We start from the raw sequence: 20,516 nt of genomic DNA, 5'->3' as shown, positions 1-20,516 counted from the left end.
ATAATAAAGAAAAGGCACACAAGTCTGATGTTAAAATGGTATCTACTAAAAAAGGATCATAGCCCCAAACCAATAACATACTTTTGTTTCTAATATCAACAGAATTGTGGTTCTTTTTCACTTGCTGAAACTTTGAGAGAACCAAACATTTGTTCCTAGGGCAGTGGTTCTCAATCTGTGGGTCCCCAGATGTTTTGGCCTTCACCTCCCAGAAATCCTAACAGCTGGTAAACTGGCTGGAGTTTCTGGGAGTTGTAGGTCAAAACACCTGGGGACCCACAGGTTGAGAACCACTGTCCTAAGTACTGTAGAGTAGGTTTTTAAGCCTTTTAAGGAGGAAGCACTAGCTCTAGTAAAACAGCAAGATTCTTGTGAAAGTATGCTACCAGATCTAACTGTTAGAAAGTACAAGACTGAATTTGAAATTCAACTGCTGCATCCATCAATGAATCTACATTTTGGTAGATAATTTTGTTCTCCATTACCTTTTGTCATGGGGTTATATGAATGTGTTTGGTTAACAGCTCAGCAAGAAGCTGTTAAAAGAGAAGCAAAAAACATTAAAAATTACCACAGATCTAAATCTAATTGCTAGTTATGGAGTAGCGTCATTGAATGGATAGGATTTATATACGCTTTGTCTTAATATTCAGCAATTGATTCAATAAGTCTGCTTTAACAATTGGATTTGTCACAGCCCTAAAAATGCTCATTTGCATCCACACAATTTTATCAGCACAGCAACTGCATTGATTATTAATTAATCTATCATCATTCATAATATATCATCTTCATGAATGTATTATATAACTGAATGTGTTTTTACTCTCGTTTTACGTGCTCTGACTACCTGAGCTATATAGTATGCTCATTTGCTAAATTATGAATGTTTATGATGCTACCACACAAACAACATAAGCATCCTAGCTCTGGTTTAGACATCACGTCAAACTATGTACATGCCTTAGGGCTTATGCACTCTGTCTGCCCCTATTATGCCATGATTACTAACTAACTTCTAAGTTTTTCTTTGACAAAGTAACACGCTATTGATTATGAGCAATAAGTTAGAAGGAATAATAGATCATTTCAGCCTGTGTTCACACATGGAAATTGTGACATGACCTCTAAACCAAATATGATTTTGCTACATTTGCTATTTTGAAAATATGGTGTAATACTTTTGATTGGATACCTCTTTGAGAACCTGTTCTCCCAAAAGTAGCATAGCAAATTATTATTATTTAATCCTGTCTTGAAATAAGTACAATAGAGTCTCACTTATCCAACACAAATGGGCTGGCAGAACGCTGGATAAGCAAAAATGTTGGATAATAAGGAGGGATTAAGGAGAAGCCTATTAAACGTCAAATTATGTTATATGATTTTGCAAACTAAGTACCAAAACATCATGTTTTACAACAAGTCTACCACTTGTTTGGAAGTGTGGCTGCACTTGTGTTGTTGATCGTGTTGGCCCCCTGCATATTGCTGCCTAGAGAAACAGCTATGGATCCGGGCAGGAGGCTGACTGTGTTGGATAATACAGAACATTGGATAAGCGAAGGTTGGATAAGTGAGACTCTACTGTAAAACTATCTAGTAGAAATGATGATACGGTGACAGTATGAACAAGAATATGAAACAGGTATGTCTAAATACCATTAAATGAGACAACACTCATCTGAGAAGCTTGATGAAACTGTCCAGAAGGCTTTTAAGCCTAGGAATGGATAAAGTGTAGCTCTCTAGGTGTTATGGACTGCAACTCTCATCAGCCCTAACTACCACAGTCCATGCTAACTATTAGCAATGCTGAAACATGTAGTTATAAACCTCTTCAAGCTGCCCACTCCTGATTTAGACCAAACATCTGTTTCCCATAGTAGCAAACCAGATGCTTCTGGAAAGCCAACAGGTAGGACATGTTGGACACATCTGGAAACTAGATGCTCCCCACCAGCTGGCATTCAAATGTGTACTAGTCCTGATCTAGGAGCCACTTATAGAAGTCATTTATCCTAGAAGACACCCGTTCCCAAAAAAACCTTGCAGAAGTCAGTTAATTATACAATGTGTAAAAAGGTATTCCCTTTTGTCTTTCCTGAATAAACTGCCAATCAGTTTAATTGGATGACCCTCGAGTTCTAGCATTATGAGAAAGAGAAAAAATAATGGGTGTAGATTTAATCATTTTATCAGAAAGGCAACGCAGCACTGGAGTGACAGTTGCTTACTGTATCATTATTTATTTCCCCATCTGTTCATAGGTTTCAAGACGAGGCCACAAGGAAGAAGAAAATGAGTCAAAGTCTTGACAGGTACCTGGGGAGATGTGGGAGTAACCATAGCAGCGATAGCCATATCAAGTCACATATTGGTGTGGTGCTAATGTCTCATTTGCATTGCTTGTTGGTCAGAGAGTGCAAAAGATTCTGATTAAAAATAGTAAGATCTGGGGTTTATTTTCAATCTCAGATTGAATATGTATGCCAAAGATGTCCCTACGCTGATGCAACTTTAAAAAAAATTCCTAAAGAGCAAAGAGATTTTAACATAGAAAGAAGCAAGAAAAATAGTTGCCACACACTTGATAGCAAAATAAGAGTGGGTGGCTGGATGTACTTCATTTACTTCTTAAGAAATTTAAAATCTCCTTTTCACTGGAGATCTTAAAAGCTTTCCCCCCCCCTCTATGCCTTATGTCTTTCTGCTCCTGTGTTTGGAAAACCTATTTCTCATAATAAGAACAGTATTTCAAAAGCAAGTATTGGTCCAGAAACCACACAACATCCCAATTATTGTTCTCTTTAAGGTTTTATGGCCAATGTCAACCCAATCTGAGAATACCAGTAAGTAGTAACTCTAATAATTATGATTATATTTTAGCATACGATTTCAAATATTATTTGAATTTCAAATGATATTGAAACTATAAAACCATAGAAAGAATCACACACAAAAATATGTAATTGAATGTATCCTTCAAGAAACGGTGGGCTTTTTCTGATAAGAAGAGAGTTACAATGGATTCCAAACCACACATCTCACTAGGAGCTATATCATCATTCTCTAAAGCAGGGCGTCCCTAAACTAAGCCCCATGGGTCGGATGAGGCCCTCCAAGGTCGTTTACCTGGCCCCCGTCCTCAGTTTTAGATTTAGGCTTGCCCAAAGTCTGAAATGACTTGAAGGCACACAACAACAACAATCCTAATTAACTTGACTATCTCATTGGCCAGAAGCAGGCTCACACTTCCCATTGAAATCCTGATAGGTTTATGTTGGTTAAAATTGTTTTTATTTTTAAATATTGTATTGTTTTTCATTGTTGTTGTTGTTTTTGCACAACAATTAAGACATGTGCAGTGTGCATAGGAATTTGTTTGTATTTGTATTTTTCTGAAGGATTGTGGACGGCCCTCTGCTTAAAAAGTTTGATGACCCCTGCTCTAAAGTCATTGGCTTCTCCTGATATTTCTCAATCAAATTTGAAAGGACTATAGCATCATTATATCTCTATAATGATGCCAGAATTTGCCCAGAGTGCTGCTTCTGAAGAGAAAGTGGAAGGAAAGCAGAAGAAAGGTAAAGTAGATCACCAACTAATAACAGATGCTATAGGCTATATTTCAGAAGAAAGAACTGGTAAAACCATCTCTCTTAAATATTCCTTGCTTAAGAAAATCCAGTGAAATTCATGGGTTTGACATAAGTGAACAGGGGAGTTGAAGGCATATACACATATCTGGCCATAAAGGAAATACCCTTCCTGGACTTAAAGCACAAAGAATTTCGATTATTTTTGAATTCAGGAAACTGGTCTATTTCATCAAATTAAATTTGTACTCTTATTCACCGTTGTCTGTCACAATATATTTGTATGTAATCCATTTTTAGTACCACATATACTTGTGAAGAAGTTGACTTCATGTATAAGTCAAGGGTAGGTTTGGGACCAAAATTATGGTTTTTGATCTGACCCGTGGATAAGCCGAGGGTCATTCCACAGAAAAAGAAAGCACCAGCACCACTGCAAGCAGCAAGCCACCTCTGGCTGCCACCACCGCTACTTCCCCACCCAGGTATTCAAAAAGGCCAGAAGAAGAGCCTTGACAGAAAGAGCAGAAAAGGTCAGTACTATTTTATGATCTCCCAGGACAGATTAGGCTTTGCTTTTCTCACTTTACTCAGAGAAGGAAAATTTTGTCAGTAAGAATTAAGGTACAGTACGTATGAGAATACAGACCTGTGGTCGACCCAGGTTTTTGACTAAATGTCTAGACTTATACATGAGTATTTACAGTATATACATGTAGGAATGTTTTAGAAAAGTTCATGATTGCCCCTGCTCACTTAAAGACATTTAGTAAAAATTTCATCTGTGCAAAGGAAAGCTTTTATTTCATGGTAATCTACATTTTAGACATTATTTTTATTTAAGATCAAATGCAGTTTTAATAAGGTTATATGATGAGCCAACATGGAGCATCTCTATTGCACAAGTGAAATGAAATCTGATTTCAAGAAAACACCAAAGCTGTTTTTTCATTGTCACGGAAACTCACCAATCAAAAATGGCAAAAGATGATTTCACTCCAACATTTTTTATAGGCAGGTCAATTATTTCAAGAATTTATATCAAATCTAGCTCCTCAATACTCATTTCTAAATATCAGACTTTATTATTTATTAATAAATCATTAGAACAAGTATAGAGAATAAGGAATAGGATCTAATATCTTTCTACTAATCTACAACTGAACAATCTAAGTTATAATTATAGCAGAATCACCTGTCTCATATATCTGGCTATACTCTGAGATCCTCATCGAATTATCCTTCAGTCTAAAACATGTTCATCCCAATTTCAGAATACTTCCCCAAAAAGGGTTCAATCCTACACCAAATGGACAACAAACACATATACTTACACTAATTTAAGCATTGGCATTTGTATACTAAATGGTACTTCAAAACAAAAACTACTACATTGATTTCTATTTTCCTAGTTTAACTAATTCAGTCAATGCCTTTATTTTTACACGTGACAAGTGTTTCCTTTCTCTTTTATGCAAGCAGTATTTTAAAAAATCAACATCAAATATAAGCTTCCCAAAACATTTTCAATGAATATGAATTCTTAATGTATAGAAACAGATGTTTATGTTTACAGTTAGTTGTTTTTCAGTAAAATAATCAGATGCAGCAATTTTAGTGTCAACATTTTCAGCTAATAATTTACTAAATAGGGTGTAATTTATGGATGCACTGACAGTGACTGCCTTATTTCAAACCATCAATAACATATACAGTACTGCTTGTTGTTGCCTTAGTATTTATGACTACCAACGGGCTGTCTTCTATTTGTTTATCTCTCTCTACAGAATTTTAACATGGTTGTGCTGATATGGGGAAGGTACTGTTTTAATGTAGTTGTTCAGCAATTCAAGGACAATTTTTGATAGAATACACACAGCACAGAAAAGTATCTGCCAAAGATTGAAAAGACCCAGAATAGAAAATACAATATTCAATTATGTGTTGTTGGGATTTTCAATAGATCAAATCTTTAGGTGGGTGAGAACAAGAGGTTATTGACATTTCACAGTAAAGACTTGCATAATGAAACATTATCCATACAGGTTTCAAAAATCTTGTTCCTCAAAAGAATATTTCAGATAATGTAATTACTATAACTTGAGACTGGTTTAGATCACAGGATTTAACTTTGAGCATAGAACTATTCTTTATGAGCACGTGCTCTGGAATCTGTGCAACCGTAACATTCAACAGTATAATGTACCTATTCAATATCCTTTATCCAAAATGCTTTTCTTGGTGAATTCACGTATCCTTGTTTTCCTGCTACCAAACAACATTTCTCAAAAGTTTTCAAAATGGGTAATTACACATGAACCATTCACAGAAATGAGTCTATCATGTCCACTCTTTGGACTATAAGTCCACTTTTGGAACATGGCCTACCATAAGTCTCAGATTTGCATTTAAAATACATTGATTACAAGGGACCACATAAAATTATCAATAAAAGGTTACTGCCCAAACAGTAAACATGCAGACACAGACAAAAATGTGACACCAAAATGCAAAGAGAAAAAAGAAGCAGTTTCAGAATGAGTACATACTATACATAAAAATATAATTTTCCCAGCAACCAGCTCTAACATTCAGCAGGAAAAACCAAAGACAAATTTAATTGCTATCTATGTGCTGTATGCTTTAATTATAAAAGTAAAAAGCAAATTTTGTCATCAGACCATGTACCATCAATTTGCTTAATGCCATTGTGTCTGTTATGCACAATTCAATGTTCCATTTTTACATTCCATTAAGAACAGAACATCCTTTAACTGTCAGAGGGATATTAAGCAGAGATACAGTGCCACCTTATGGCCAAATACATCGCAATAATAATCAAAAATCTCATTTTTCTCAGAACACACCTGTTTTAGAAATGACCAACTTTTTTTCCAATATCCAGTGCTGCACTATCATTAAAACCAGGAAATGTCAACATTACACCAAATCAGATCAATAACAGCATCTAGATATCAAGAAAATATATTTAGGAAGCAACCTGTTTAAACCTTTTGTCCCAATTGCTTATGCATTCAAATCAATGTGGCATATAATCCCAAACGTTGCTATCAATTCATTATAAGAACAACAGCAACAGCAGCAACATCAACAGTAACAGCAGGCATGTCACAGCAGTTTACCTGTATTTGTATTTCTTAATGTCACTCAACATTACCGCATATTCTTTCATGCACTTGAGGCTAAAGACCTTTGAACATCTCCTGAAAATTTACAGTAATCACTGGAGATGTTTTACTCATGCAGTGAATCTACAATCACATCCCTCTCTGGAAACTACACTATAAAATTGTCCTATTACAAATCAAACTTAGTGAATAGCAGTAATGGGTCCAAAAAAAGAATGAAATGACATACTGAGATTTACTTACACCAGTGAAACTATGTCTCCACGTTGTACTTCATAGTTCCGTATACTCCAGTGGTTTAAAAGCACTACATCTGACACCTGCCTTTCTTCTGGATTCAAAGAAGGCTGAGAGAGAAGGAGGAAACAGAGGTGAGAATTCTGAATGAAAATCAAAAGAGAAAATCAATTACAGTATGATTCCCATATCTAAAAAACGGATATATGCAATGTTACTAATCCACAGCTTCATTGACTCACTTAGGGGCTTCTGTTCAAACTACACTCTTCTCTATACCAACATTGTTTCTCCCATTGAAAAAAAATAGTTTGCTATTATTCACATATCCATGTTAAGTCCAGGAACGTATCCTCCATGGATATAAGGGTCATGCTGCAATATAGAGAAATCTGGAACAATATACAGAACCTTCTATGTATCTAAATTCCATACTGCTTCACCCAGACTATGCTTTATTTTCCCTGGCATTAAATCGATGATGAGGAAATCAACATTCCCAAATATTTTGGAGCAATTTCCACAAACTGCATCCAGCACAGTTAACAGAAAGGAATTGTGAACATTAAAATCCAGCTGGGGAAAAAGGGTTATGCACTACTGATTTAAAAACATCTTGGGTACAGTACAAAAGATAAAATTTGGCACTAGATTACTAGAAGTCCCAGAACACAGGCAGCACAATCACTGCTGCAAATTTTGGGATTTGTAAGTCAACATCCCTCCACACACACGGGACTATTTCTAAAAAGAGCAAGCTTAGAAAAAGATGTGTGTGTGGAAGGGTGTTGGGCTACACATTTACAGCTGTATACTAAGCTCATCAAACTGGGTTAAACCGCTGAACTGCTGAACTTGCTGACCAAAAGGTCGCTGGTTTGAATCCGTATTCTACTACTAAGCTCATCAAACTATTGAAAAAGATTTGCTGCTTCTCAGAAATTCCCTGCCAGAAGGGGGCTTAAGAATAACTTGCATTGTCCACTTACATTACCAATTAATAAAAATTATCTTTAAATTGTTGATTGCTGTAAAGGTAAAGGTAAAAGGTATATAGGTAAAAGGTGTATATTTTTTTCCTTTCCTTGCCTAGTTTATCCATGCCTCACAACCTCTGAGGATGCCTGCCATAGATGTGGGCGAAACGTCAGGAGAGAATACTTCTGGAACATGGCCACACAGCCCGAAAGACATACAACAACCCTGTAAAGGTAAAAGTTTTCTACTGACATTAAGCCTAGTCATGGACAACTCTGGGGGTTGGTGCCCATCTCCATTTCTAAGCTGACACCCCCAAGGTCATGTGGCTGGCATAATTGCATGGAGCGCCGTTACCTTCCCGCCGGAGCAGTATCTACTCACATCTGCATGCTTTTGAACTGTTAGGTTGGCAGAAGCTGGGGCTAACAGTGGGAGCTCACTCTGCTCCCCAGATTCGAACATCCAACCTTTTGGTCAGCAAGTTCAGAAGCTCAGCGGTTTAACCCGCTGTGCCAGCGGGGGCTCCATGTTGATTCCTGTATTATCATTAAAACCAGGGAACATTGTTACCCTTAATAAAATTACATATACAGAAATAGAAATGTCATCAGATCTATATGTATAAAGAGGCTTAATAACTTATGAAATAGTGAGTTTCTATGGCAGAATGTTGAGGGCACTGGTTTTGGGAGTTTAATAGCACCTATCACTGCATAAGTAATCATCATCATCATCATCATCATGGGCAATCACTCATAGCCAAGCATGATTGTCTTCCAGAGGTAGTCTTGCCGATGGATCCATAAATGACTGTGAAGACCTATTCTGAATTCATGTGGTTTTTCACATTGAGGATTTGCTTTGCATGCCTTCCTCCTGGCACATTTCATCCTTTTGCCCTATATTCCTGTCTCTTCAAAATCCATAGCATCATTGATAACAGCAGTGCTCCAGTTACAATGCTCAAATGCCAGGGCTTCCCAGTTCTTGGTGTCTATACCACATTTTTAAAGGTTAGCTTTCAATCCATTTTTAAATCTTTTTTGTTCTCCACATTTTCTGTTCTTGAGTTGAAAATAAAGTAACTGCTTTGGGAGACAGTGACTGGACATTTGGACATGGCCAGCCCAGTGAAATTGATAGTAGACAATGATAGTTTCAGTACTGGTGGTCTTTGCTTCTTGCAGAATGCTAACATTTGTTTGGCTGACTTCCCAGGAGATCTGCAGGATTTTTTTGAAGACAACATTGATGGAATCTTTCCAGAAGTCAAGAGTGACATTTGTAGATCATCAATGTTTTCCAGGACAATAGCCTCATAGTAAGTAATACAATCAGTAAGAAAATAATGAAAACATGGAGGTGTTTTGTAAACAGTTTGTTCTATTTTCCCCAGACAATGGGAAAACCAACTATAAAAAATGGTTATGAAAAACCATGAGATTAAGTAGTGATAAATTTATTTATTTATTTAATTTATATACCGCTCTTCTCCCCCAAGGGGACTATTATAAATAGTCATAATAAGAAGTAGAAACACATTTTCTGAAAAGCAAATAGCAATTATTTAGTGAAAGTGAACACCTCATTGCTGCTTGTTAATAGAAAGGTTATAGAAACAGAGGTCAATGTCTCTTTCCAGAAAACAATCTGGGACATATTACTCAATGACCTTTCACCTAATGCTATTGATCAATATTAGCAGAGGTGGCTGTGTCAGCCACTAGCTGGGAACCTAAGATGGCCAGGGCCCTCTGCCTTCTCCACAATATCATTTTGTACAGAGCACTACAGAAAAGCAAAAGTAATATGAGAAAATAATTGGGGTGTTAACCCACATCTTTTAAATAAAGAGGAGCCACTGTGGTCAGCCTAACCAAAAGATCACAAAGTCCTGAAGATGATGCCAAAATACCCACATTAGTTAGCTCTACCAGGTTACTCTCCCAGTTAATTCAGAAATGTTAAAAACCATGAGATATTAATTACCAGAGAGTATGCTTTGGTTGCCTTCACATAGACAGCCATTCAAGTTGCCTTCAGATAGACAGGACAGAGAAAATGCAGCCAACAGATGGCACCTGGGCACCAAGGGCCATTTTTGAAGCTCCCAGGGAGTCCTTTTGCTGACAGCTACTGAATATGGCAGTGGTGAATTAGAGTCTGGAATCACTAGATAATGATAAGCCAGTATCTCATTTTGTATGCAGTTGCAGACTCATGCTCAAAGGGGATGCCAGATATCCTGGAATATCTGATCTTTAAATTGCTTGATTTTCCATGTTGTTAACAAATTAACATTAGAATCCAGACAGAAACTTTCAGTGGTCTAAAAGTAAAACAGTGTAAGTTTATTTAAAGTAGGCGCCTGTGCTTTGAGAACAGCAGAGCAAGATATAAACATTTAAATAAAGAATGAAGGCCTTTAGCTAACCTACATTAACATGCCTTCACTTTTCACGAAAGTACAAACTATTTGCATAGGCCCATCTGTAGGAGTCTACAAATTGATCAGCTTCAGTGGTGAAGAGAAAATGAAAAGGTGACATACCTTAAGAACTGCCATGAATAAGAAGGTATAAACTTGTTCTCTACTGCCTTAGAGGGTAGAACTAGGTCTACAGAGGGTAAGATTTACAGGAGGGTAGATTTTGAACATTGAAACCAACTTCTTGACAGAAAGATTTGGCAATGCAGCCAACTGCCTTGAGAGGCAATGAGATTTCTTTCTGTGGGTATCTTCAAAAAGAAGCTAGACAGGTACTGGCTGTGATGATCTAGCTAGAGATCAAGCATTTAACAGGGGAGCAGTGTCCTTCCAACTCTATGGTTCTATGAAGGAATGCACTGCCAGTCCTAGCATTGAGCAGTGTAAGGCAGCCACTTAAAACAGCACTTCTGTAAGTAATGAAAGTTATTTTGCTCATTTATTTTTACTTACAAGAAAGTCCTATCTCATGTGCCAAAGTATCATGCCTGGCTTTAGGATAGATAGGTATAAAGAGCACCATCTTTGCTAGTTTGACTCATGCCTTGGACTATCCTGAAATAATCGACTTCATATGAAATTTGATACTGGGAGATTGAATAAAGCAGCGTTCCAGCTTATCAACTCCCTAAAAAAGTCTCAAGCAATTCAACATGAGCATCTGTCAATTTAAGGGTAGAATTATTCTCGTTCCTCCTGACTACTTATTTCCAAGATGATTTAGAGAAGTTGGCCTCCACCAACTGTGAACTATTAAAAGTCTCAGGTGCCATGCATGAATGACAAAAAAAAATAATAGTTTTCAAGATTGAAATGAAAGCTTTAGAGGAATCCTGGCCAGCTGTTCACTTTCTACCATTTGTATGCCAAATTAGAATTTACATCTTATACTGATATGCTAAAGAAAATAATCCATAACTGATGGTACAGTTATGCGGTTTTACTCAGTTAATTGCAATATTCCACACCAACTCATTAATTAAATTTTCTATTTGTAAAACTATTTTGCAAATCAAGCAGCAATTCAAATTGCTTTTCTATAGTTTTGTGCTCTTGGCCTCAAAGATAAGCTGAAGCAGACATCTGTCAGCCTTTAAGATATGAATTACAGTAGTGCCTTGGTATATGTTGGGGTGTGGTTCCAGGACACCCCACAGATATCAAAATCTATGGATGCTCAAGTTCCATGATATGCAATGGAGTCATAAAAGGGTTTCCCTTGTATAAAATGGCAAAACTGAGGTTTGGTTTTTTGGATTTAAAATATTTTCAAGCCATGCATGGTTGAATCAGTGGATGCAGAATCCATGGATATGTGTCTGGAATCCTGGGGGGCCATACCCGGCGTACCAGCTCCAGTGGGTTCTAATCTAAACCAACAGAGATGCGAGCAGGGCCAGAAATTGCTTTATTGCTTCAATTGCCAAAGTAGGATACCGGGGAAATTCTCAGATCTGACATCCCCTCCATTTACAGATATTATTTTATAGACACTGGAGAATAATACACATTGCTCTGATTGGTACAAATCATGATCCATTGTCTTATTGGTTCAAAGTACATTCATTGTTATAATATTTTACACCCCATGGTTGATACAATGTCTATGGCAGGAAACATATTAAACTTTTTGCTGGAATAAATCTTGAGTCTTTGTATTGATGTCAGTCCCCATCTCCACCAGCGGGGGTTTCTGGGAGGGGAAATTGGTGTTGCTGGGGACAGTGGTCAGTGATCACTCTCAGGAAGTGTGGTTCTGGGATAATGGGATTCCCTGGTTGGAATAATGAGGAACAGGGCTGTGGTGATGGGCCTGGTTCCCATCTGGGTGGAATCTATTGTATCCCGATATGATTGGTAGGCCCTCTGATTATCTACATTTCAATCTTATTATTGCACTCAAGGATTGGCTAAGAAAGAAGTCCCTATGCTTTGTGATAACTTGTGCCTATTATGTGAGGGTGAGAAGAAAAGACATCAGGCAAGACTTCTCAGCAGGTGTGTTGCTGCCTCTGAAATCAAGCAATATATTTAGAGGTTATCTATCTGAGCCATGATCATGGGGCTCCAACTTTTTAGGATCTAAGTTTCAGATAACAGATATGAAGGTTTGGCTATATTTAGTTAGTCTCCACTTTCGTTGGCATTAGGGCACAGGACCCATGTTAAACACTGTGGATACAATAGTTCTATTTAAAAAAAAACCTAAAAGAACACTTCTCTAGGAATCTCTAGTTTCTCTAGCACCAACCTATGGTTAACTTTCATTGGAGATTGATTACAGAAATGCACTGGAGGACGAGAGATTTATTCCCTTGAGGAATCACTAGGCCCTCTATGGTCAATTTCCAGCTGAAGTTTAGCACAGAGTTGCACTGGAGGACCTAAAGATTCCTAAAGAGAGAACATTTTAATCAAAAATTCACAAATCAAACCTGCAAAAGTCAAACCTGCAAATGTAGAGGGTCTACTGTATATAATGAGTATCATTCACATTATTCAGGCATACATTTGAACAACTTCACCAACTGGGATCATCACACATATTCAAATAATATGACTTGCTTTCTTTCTCAAGAAATACCACATTTATATAAATAAAGATTAGTTTTTCTTTTTAGCTAAGCAATTGAAAGCTATTGTGTTCTACTACATAACTGGGATTAAAAGCCATTAACATTGGAGGGAGAGAATATTTTGTTTCAAGAAATTTAAAGTTGCTCAGAGAACACATCAAAATCTATCACCAGACAGATATCAATAAAATACCCCAGTTTTTTTTTTTTAAGAAAAGGGTATGGAAACATAATCTAAACATTAATTCAATGTCAGATCATAAAGCCTTGAATGTGGTGATATACAGAATGGTATAATATGCCTAGGAATTAAATGAGATGGATCAGCCAATAGGAGGGAGGGGAAAACGTAACAAGGAACACTGTGCCTTCTTCATCTCCTGAAGAAGTAAGGCTCATTGTAAAGCCTCCCTCTCAGATTTTAAAAGGGACTTGTATTTGGAGAGGCATTATTTCTGACATACACAATCCAAGATTAATTGATTGTCATAGCAGCTACTCCCTGAAATCCTCAGTGTATGCAATCACATGGGAAACACAGGTAACAGTGTGTCCTTACATTCAAACCAAATCCATCTGTTAAAATTAATGGAACTAACATAGTAATTCAGAGAAAATAAGCACAGTTGATACGAAGACTGTTGGTGGAAAATGAAATTGTGTTTATGTGAAACTCTGATCAAAACAAACATACATTTTAAAAAAACTTGTAAAGCCCATAGCAACAAAGAGTACCTTTTCGCCAGCTGTTTTTGTCTTGTAGATATGCCCATAGGTGTAAACAAATATGCCAATACTAAAATATATTAGGAACTGTTTGCAAAAGAACAGTAATAATGGGGGGAATTAGTCTACTTATGGAAACATTATGCATCAAATGAATACTGATTTATAAAATTTGGATAACGTGACAAATTAATATTTGGTGACACAAACCCAATCCTGAAAACAAAAATAAAGAAGGAAAGGAAATAAAAGAAGATGAGTAAGCCATATCCCTTCTTTTTTTGCTTTTTTCAGGGGGAAAGAACTTTTAATTTTAGTCACAGCATGAACCAGGATAATGAGTGCAGAAAGCCAGCTAGGAGTCTAAAAGGTCTATTACAAATCCAATTCTGGTGGATTGTACAGTGAAAGCTTCAAGTAAGACAATCATACACCCAATGCAAGTGTGCTATTGATGAGCATAAGGCATCATGCTGACAAAACTTCACTTTCCATCATATTCTATAGCTTTCAAACACATTCAACATAATTCACTCTCTGGAGTGCAAGATAAAAGAAAAGGGGGATGATTTGTCACATTTCCCTTCCTCAAGCAAAACAAGAGAAAGAAAACAGAGTCCTATGGAATTACTTTTAGTCTGACGTTCAATATGTTCTTATGATGAAACAACAATGCATTACCCAAAGTTATGAGGATACCTATGATATGATATAGTAGCTATGAAACCATTCCTGAGGTAACCCATATCCAACACTTCATTAAGATTTTTTTTTTTTTTTGCCTTGAGCGGGAAGCCATAATGCACTAATACAGGTGTCTCTGTTACTACTGGCCTTGTCCAAAATGTTTCTCTTCTGCCATCAGCAAGTAACTTCCAACAAGAAACCCTATGGAAAACCCAGCATCTGTAGAGTTACTTCCTACAACCAGAAAGGATGGACAACTCTTCACCTGAAGGGTATAAATTCATGCAAAACACTATATTCTGTCTTGTGATAAGGAAACCAGAATTTGGTACAGTACTTCATTTCCATGTACATTGCTGCTTCTCATTGGAATATACCATTACTATGAACAGCACTTTTTAACACAAGACAGGTCGTCACATTTTAACATCTAACCCCTCTTTCCTTTTTTCAAGGGGATGATGTCAGACAGTATCACATTCAGTGCATGCATGAGATATACTTGGCTATCAATCCAAGTCTATGAAAATCCAAGAAAGGTGAAGCTGGCTCTATCTATCCTATGTTTCCATAAGAAGACAAAGATATTTTTATTTAGAAAGACCTTTGGCAACAAAGCTGACTTGTGACTGAAGAGGATTTTTATGAGCTTTGCTGCCATTGACTTCTATTAATATGTAGTTTTAAATGTCTTCATATTTTGATTGAGATTCTATTTTAATTGGTATTTACTTGTTGTACGCCACCCTGAGTAATATCTTTCATGATAAAGTGACATATAAACAAAGTCAATACACACACACACCTCCAGAATTCTCAGTTGGAAAATAAATTTTACAATTGTGCATAAAACTAGGCAAAGTGGATATATGTGCATCAAACTCCCTTGTGCCGTCGCGCCTGGAGCTGTACTCTTAGGAAAAGAGGCATGGACGTGACATCTTTCCCCAGGGGATTGCTTCTTGCCCTCCTTTAGGGGAACTGGAACTCCCAAGGACCAAAACACTGTAGTTAACTCAAAAACTGGGTTTATTCTTCACAAAGGGGGTAAAAGAAAATATACATTACAGTCTTTGATTGTTTAAGTCCATGAAGCTTGTCCAGATCCCTCTTTCTCTGGCTGTGAATGCCGGAGCAAACTCAGCCTCAGTCCAATGACCTATATCTGAAGACAAGAGTCTTCCTCTGTTGCCAAAGGACTGATGTGAAGGCGCTTGAGACTCCTCAACGTTGTTCAGGTTGGCCCTGAACATGAAGTGTGAGTCCCAAGGGTAAGAACCTCAGAATTGGTGCTGAGAGGTAACTTTTGAAGGGCTTTCAGAGCCAAGCCTCTCTTTCACGTCCATCCGATAGAGTGGAATGAAAAGGAGGAAACACAGTCCTACTCCAGGAAGAGGTGGAGCCAAACAGTTTTGCTGAGTGAGCAATGTAACAGGTACAAACAACACTGATTGACAGATATAAATAACCAATCCAACTACATTTACAGGGTAAGGGCAAAATCAGGCATGATACAGCAATTCAAATCTTGAAACTTATAGTTTGACATATAAATGGCGCCACTCGCGCCGTCACACTCCCGGCCTAGATTTCCGGACTTTCGGAAATCTAAACAAAATGGAGTTAAATACCTTTAACTCTAATAACTTTAAGACTGTATGTCTTCTGAAAATAACACAACCATGTCGCTGATAGGCCTGTCAAACAAAGAAACCTTTTCGTTAGAGACGACCTTAACCTGGGCCTTATGCACTCTATTGTCAGAGCTAGGATATAATTTTGACACAATACCCTTAGCCCATTGGTATCTAGGAGCATCCTTTTGTTCAAGTAACATCAAATCCCCAACCTTTACTAGCATTAACAAACCAAAATCCATAGTTTCTTAGGGCAGACTCTGTAAATGACCTTCCTTGGTGTTTGACTTTTGTGTGGAAATGCTGTGTCAACAGCAGAGCTATGTGGCTATGGTGTGGCAAAATAACAGGATTTTTAACACAGGATCTAATCTTTGCTCTCTTTAGTCTACCTCCAACCCTAAGGAGACCCTCATTGTCCAGGAAGGGGTTCAAGTCCTTTAAACAACTATTTTTGGGCAAGGAAGCTTTTCTTTCTAGACAAGCTATTTCTTCTAAAAAACACTGTCTTTGAGTGGATCTCAGGATGAATGTTGAGGCTTTCGAAAGATCTTGGGGCTGAATTGCACCACTGTTTTTTGTAGTGATGTAATGTATGAGCCTGGCAATGGCTGCCTGAAGTCTAGTCCATTTTGAAAATCTTTCAAACTTGGCTGGATTTAAACCTTGCCTTGATAAGTCTTGGCCATCGATGGTAGATTTGCAGGACTGAATTTCTGGCAACTCAGTGTCTTTGAGAACGGAAATGCTTTCTGGAAAGGAAGGATTTTGAAGACATTTGGGTCCAGTGATCCAGGATGACTTGGACAACTTTGCGGCTGATGTTCCTCGGGATGTCACATCTGCCGGATTTTCTGAAGTGGATATGTAATGCCACTGCTCTTCTCCCTCCGCACACATGCTGGCTGGTTCAGCGTAGTTGCTTCTGAAGAGGTCTTCCACAACTGGGTGATCTGGGTCTTTACCTTCGGATCCTTTAGCATCCTTCTTCTTAAGGACAGGAGACGATGAAGGGCAACATCTCTGTTGTTGGGTAGAGATGGTCTTTCCGGCTTGAAAGGTAAAGGTGCTATCCAATTACCTTCAGGGTCTTGAGTGACTTGGTTGTTCATCATCTCAAGAAACTTCTGATCATTTTTAGAGAAGGCTGTTTGCTCATCTCTCTCTGTGACTTCGATGATGGGAGAGTAATCTGGCATTACTCCCTGGCAGCAAACTGAGATGTGGCTGGCACATCCTTGCATTAGTGAAGGCCTTTTAGTGACAGGCTGGAACATCTTGTTCAGGCAGACTGGGCCTAACACCGTCCATCCTAAAGGCAACTGCTGGGCCATGGGTGATCCCTTAGGACCTTCAATCTGGTTGCTAACACGGAACAGTGTGGGACAATTTGCACCGATAAGCATTACGATGTCTGTTTCTAAGTCCAAAGCTGGAATTAGGTCTTGAATACCTCTGAGATGAGGATGGGCTTGTACCACCTCCTTCGTGGCTATCTGTTCTTTGTTCCTGGGAATCAGGCTGCATTCTATAAGGTCAGGAAGATCGTATCTGACCTTTTGTCCGACAGGCGAGATTTTGAACTTTGTTGCAACTCTGCCATTCATCTTATTCTTTCCAGAACAAGTGGATATGGTGTATTCTATTGTCTCTGTATGAAGGTCAAACATGTTGAAGAACTCTGGGGTTGCAAGAGATGCGTCACTTTGGGCATCCAAGGCGACATAGACCCTTTTCTTATTCCATGGCTGCTTGTCTGGATACACCTCTGCCAGGCAGATTGGGTGGCAAATCCTTGGCTTGTGGCTATTTTGACAAAGCTTGGTGCAGGCAACCGCAGGAGCCTTGAGGGCTACCTGAGGTTCTGTAGGCTTTTGGTCTTCTTTGGTTTATTCTTTGGCAGGAGAATTTGACTTTGCTTTGAATTGAGGGGAATCGAAGTTGTGCATTGCAGAGCAATGCTTGATGCTGTTGCAGTGTTGGCATTTAACCTTTTCTTTGCAGTCTTTGGAGAAGTGTATAGTGGCGCCGCAGCATCTAAAGCACACCTTGGCCTTTTGAATTATTTGAAGTCGTTCTTTGTAAGGCTTTTTTGCGAACTCTCTGCATTCAGCTAGGCTGTGTGGCCTTTGATGAATGGGACAGGATATGGTGTTGTTGCTGACTGGTTGAGCAGAAGTTGCAGGAGTTGCATCTGTCATCTTGACACTCAAGTTCCTTCTAAGATCTTTGCCCTGGGCTTTGTCTTCTTTGGAGGTCTTTTCAGGCTTTAGGTCTTGGTACAAAGCGAGAAGACCTGTTTGAGGGTCATTCCTCTCACGGGCTGCTCTAGTGACGAAATCCACCAAAAAGGTGAAGGGCGGGTATACATTTGCATTCTCCTCTTTGTACTTGAACACCTGTTTCCCCCAAGCTTCTCGAAGAGGAAAAGGAAGTTTGCAGAGAATGGCACTCTGCGACGTGTGCTGGTCCAGACATGCTAAACCTGGCAGCTCTGGATTTCCTTTGGCTGAAGCTAGCTCTAGTAAAAGATCACTAAAGTCCCAAAGCTGTTTGCAATCTTTCATCTTCAGTGATGGGAACCTGTTGAGTCGATCCATGAGGGATGCTTCTATCTCAGTGCTCGCACCGAAGCGCTGGTCCAAGCGAGACCACGCTGTGGACAAAGCTCTTTGGGGGTCTGCTACATGAGCAGCATAAAGTCTTTTTACTTGCTCGGCTGAGCTGGGTCTAAGCCACACCATAAGAAGGGACAGTTCTTCATCCGCTTCTAGCTTGAAATCTCGAATGGCCCTCATGAAGGTGATTTTCCACAGAAGGTAGTCATCCGGTCGGTCAGTGAATTTCTGAACGCCTTTGTCTCTGATGTCTCTTCTTGGATTTCTCAAGAGGGAACCCAATTGAGACTCCAGTGTGTAAGGGTACATCTGAGGAGTGTGATGTGGCGTGACAAACTCAATGTTCTTCGGCTGAACACATCTTGTTGCGATGGTAGGCGATGCTGGGTTCAGCAGATTGCTGGCAGGCAGCACCTCTGAAGCCTTCATCTTCAGCGATGGGAGAACTGACTTGGTATGCAGGGATGAATGTGGTGGTTCACTCCCGGCCATGCCTTGCCAATGTGAATGGACATCTGGATGTTGTTGAAAGACGTCATCCTTTTGTTCCCAAGTAGACAAGTGGTATCTCTGAGGCCTAAGTACAGGGATGGACTCTGACAGAGATGATGGCACTCTCCCGGCCGTGCTTTGCTGTACTTCTGAGGAATGGGCTGGCCTTGAAGTCGCGAACACTGGAACAGGTGAGCGATCTTCAAGGTGGCAAAAGGAGATATGACTCTGCACTACAGGTGGTGCCAGTTGCAGGTGTGCTGAAACCTTTGCTGTAGGCTCTTGTGTTGGCAGGAAACTAAGGTTTTCTTGGGTTAGTTCCTGTGATAGGGCTTTGGCTAGAACGTTAGCTCTGACTATCTTTTGTGCTGTGTCTCTTTTTACTTGAAGCAGATCTAGATCCCGTTGCAGCTCATCTTGCTTGGCTTCAGCCATTGCAAGCTCTATTTCTCTCTGGGCCCTGGCCTGTGCTAGGTCAGCTTCTTGTTGGGCCCTAGCCTGAGCTAGAAGCAGTTTCTGCTTGGCTTTAGCCTGTTGAAGGAGGAGTTCCTCTTCATTGAAGGCAAAGTCTTGCCTAGCCATTTCTGCAGACGCCTCTGCTTCTAAAACCTCTTTTCTAATTTTCAAACGGACAGCCTCTCTGTTGTAGTGGGCTGCTTTGGAAGAAGTACTGATGAATGAGTGTGTGGATTGGGAGGAACTGCTACGCCTAGATGAATGCTTGGATTTAAGGCTAGCATCATTAGATGGAATCTTGAGCAGACTGGATCTAAGGCTTACACATGGGGAGCCTTGAACCCTTTCTTCTGCACCTTTGAATAAGGAACTGGGCTCTGGTTCAAATAGAACTGCACTGTAGCGCCTCCTCTCTTCTTGTAGGCTGAAAGAAATTTCCTTAGCCCTATCTAAAGACTCTGGAGTGTTAATTTTGTTCAGTACATAGATTATTTCTTCTGCAATAGCACTCCCATTATTGAAGGCCTTTACAAATTCTTGCCTGAGAATTTCCTTTTCCTTTGGGCAAAGGGATGCCCTTATTGCATCAGCTATGGTCGGCAGGTTTTGCCAAGCTCTGTTAAACCTCTGCCTAAGCTTGCCTTCCTTCTGCAAAAGGCAGAGCATTGTTTTCTCTGTGGGGTGCCTTTCTCTGACTGGGCGGGGAGATTTGACCCTTGTTTGCAAAATCTCATTGCTATGACTTGACATTCTGTGAAATTCAAAAGGAAACTTATCCCAAGTTTCAAACAGTACAAAATGCAATACTATATAACTATACAATTAAAGGCACACAAAAGGGCAATGCAATACTTTAAACAAGACCATTAA

At 39.0% G+C, this 20,516-nt stretch overlaps 1 protein-coding gene across 3 annotated transcripts in view; it reads right to left on the bottom strand.

Annotated features, from left to right (window-relative positions):
* Positions 1-20,516, bottom strand: part of immp2l (inner mitochondrial membrane peptidase subunit 2) — a 658,834-nt gene that overhangs the window by 617,473 nt on the left and 20,845 nt on the right. For all 3 annotated transcript variants that reach the window (XM_003221201.4, XM_008111145.2, XM_008111144.3), the window contains exon 3: positions 6,992-7,095. In XM_003221201.4, the coding sequence (XP_003221249.1) occupies positions 6,992-7,095 (104 nt within the window). The remainder of the gene's footprint in view (positions 1-6,991; positions 7,096-20,516) is intronic.

This window comes from Anolis carolinensis, chromosome 5 (genome assembly GCF_035594765.1).
Source record: "Anolis carolinensis isolate JA03-04 chromosome 5, rAnoCar3.1.pri, whole genome shotgun sequence".
Lineage (NCBI taxonomy): Eukaryota > Metazoa > Chordata > Lepidosauria > Squamata > Dactyloidae > Anolis > Anolis carolinensis.
This window is presented reverse-complemented; position numbering and strand designations above follow the sequence as displayed.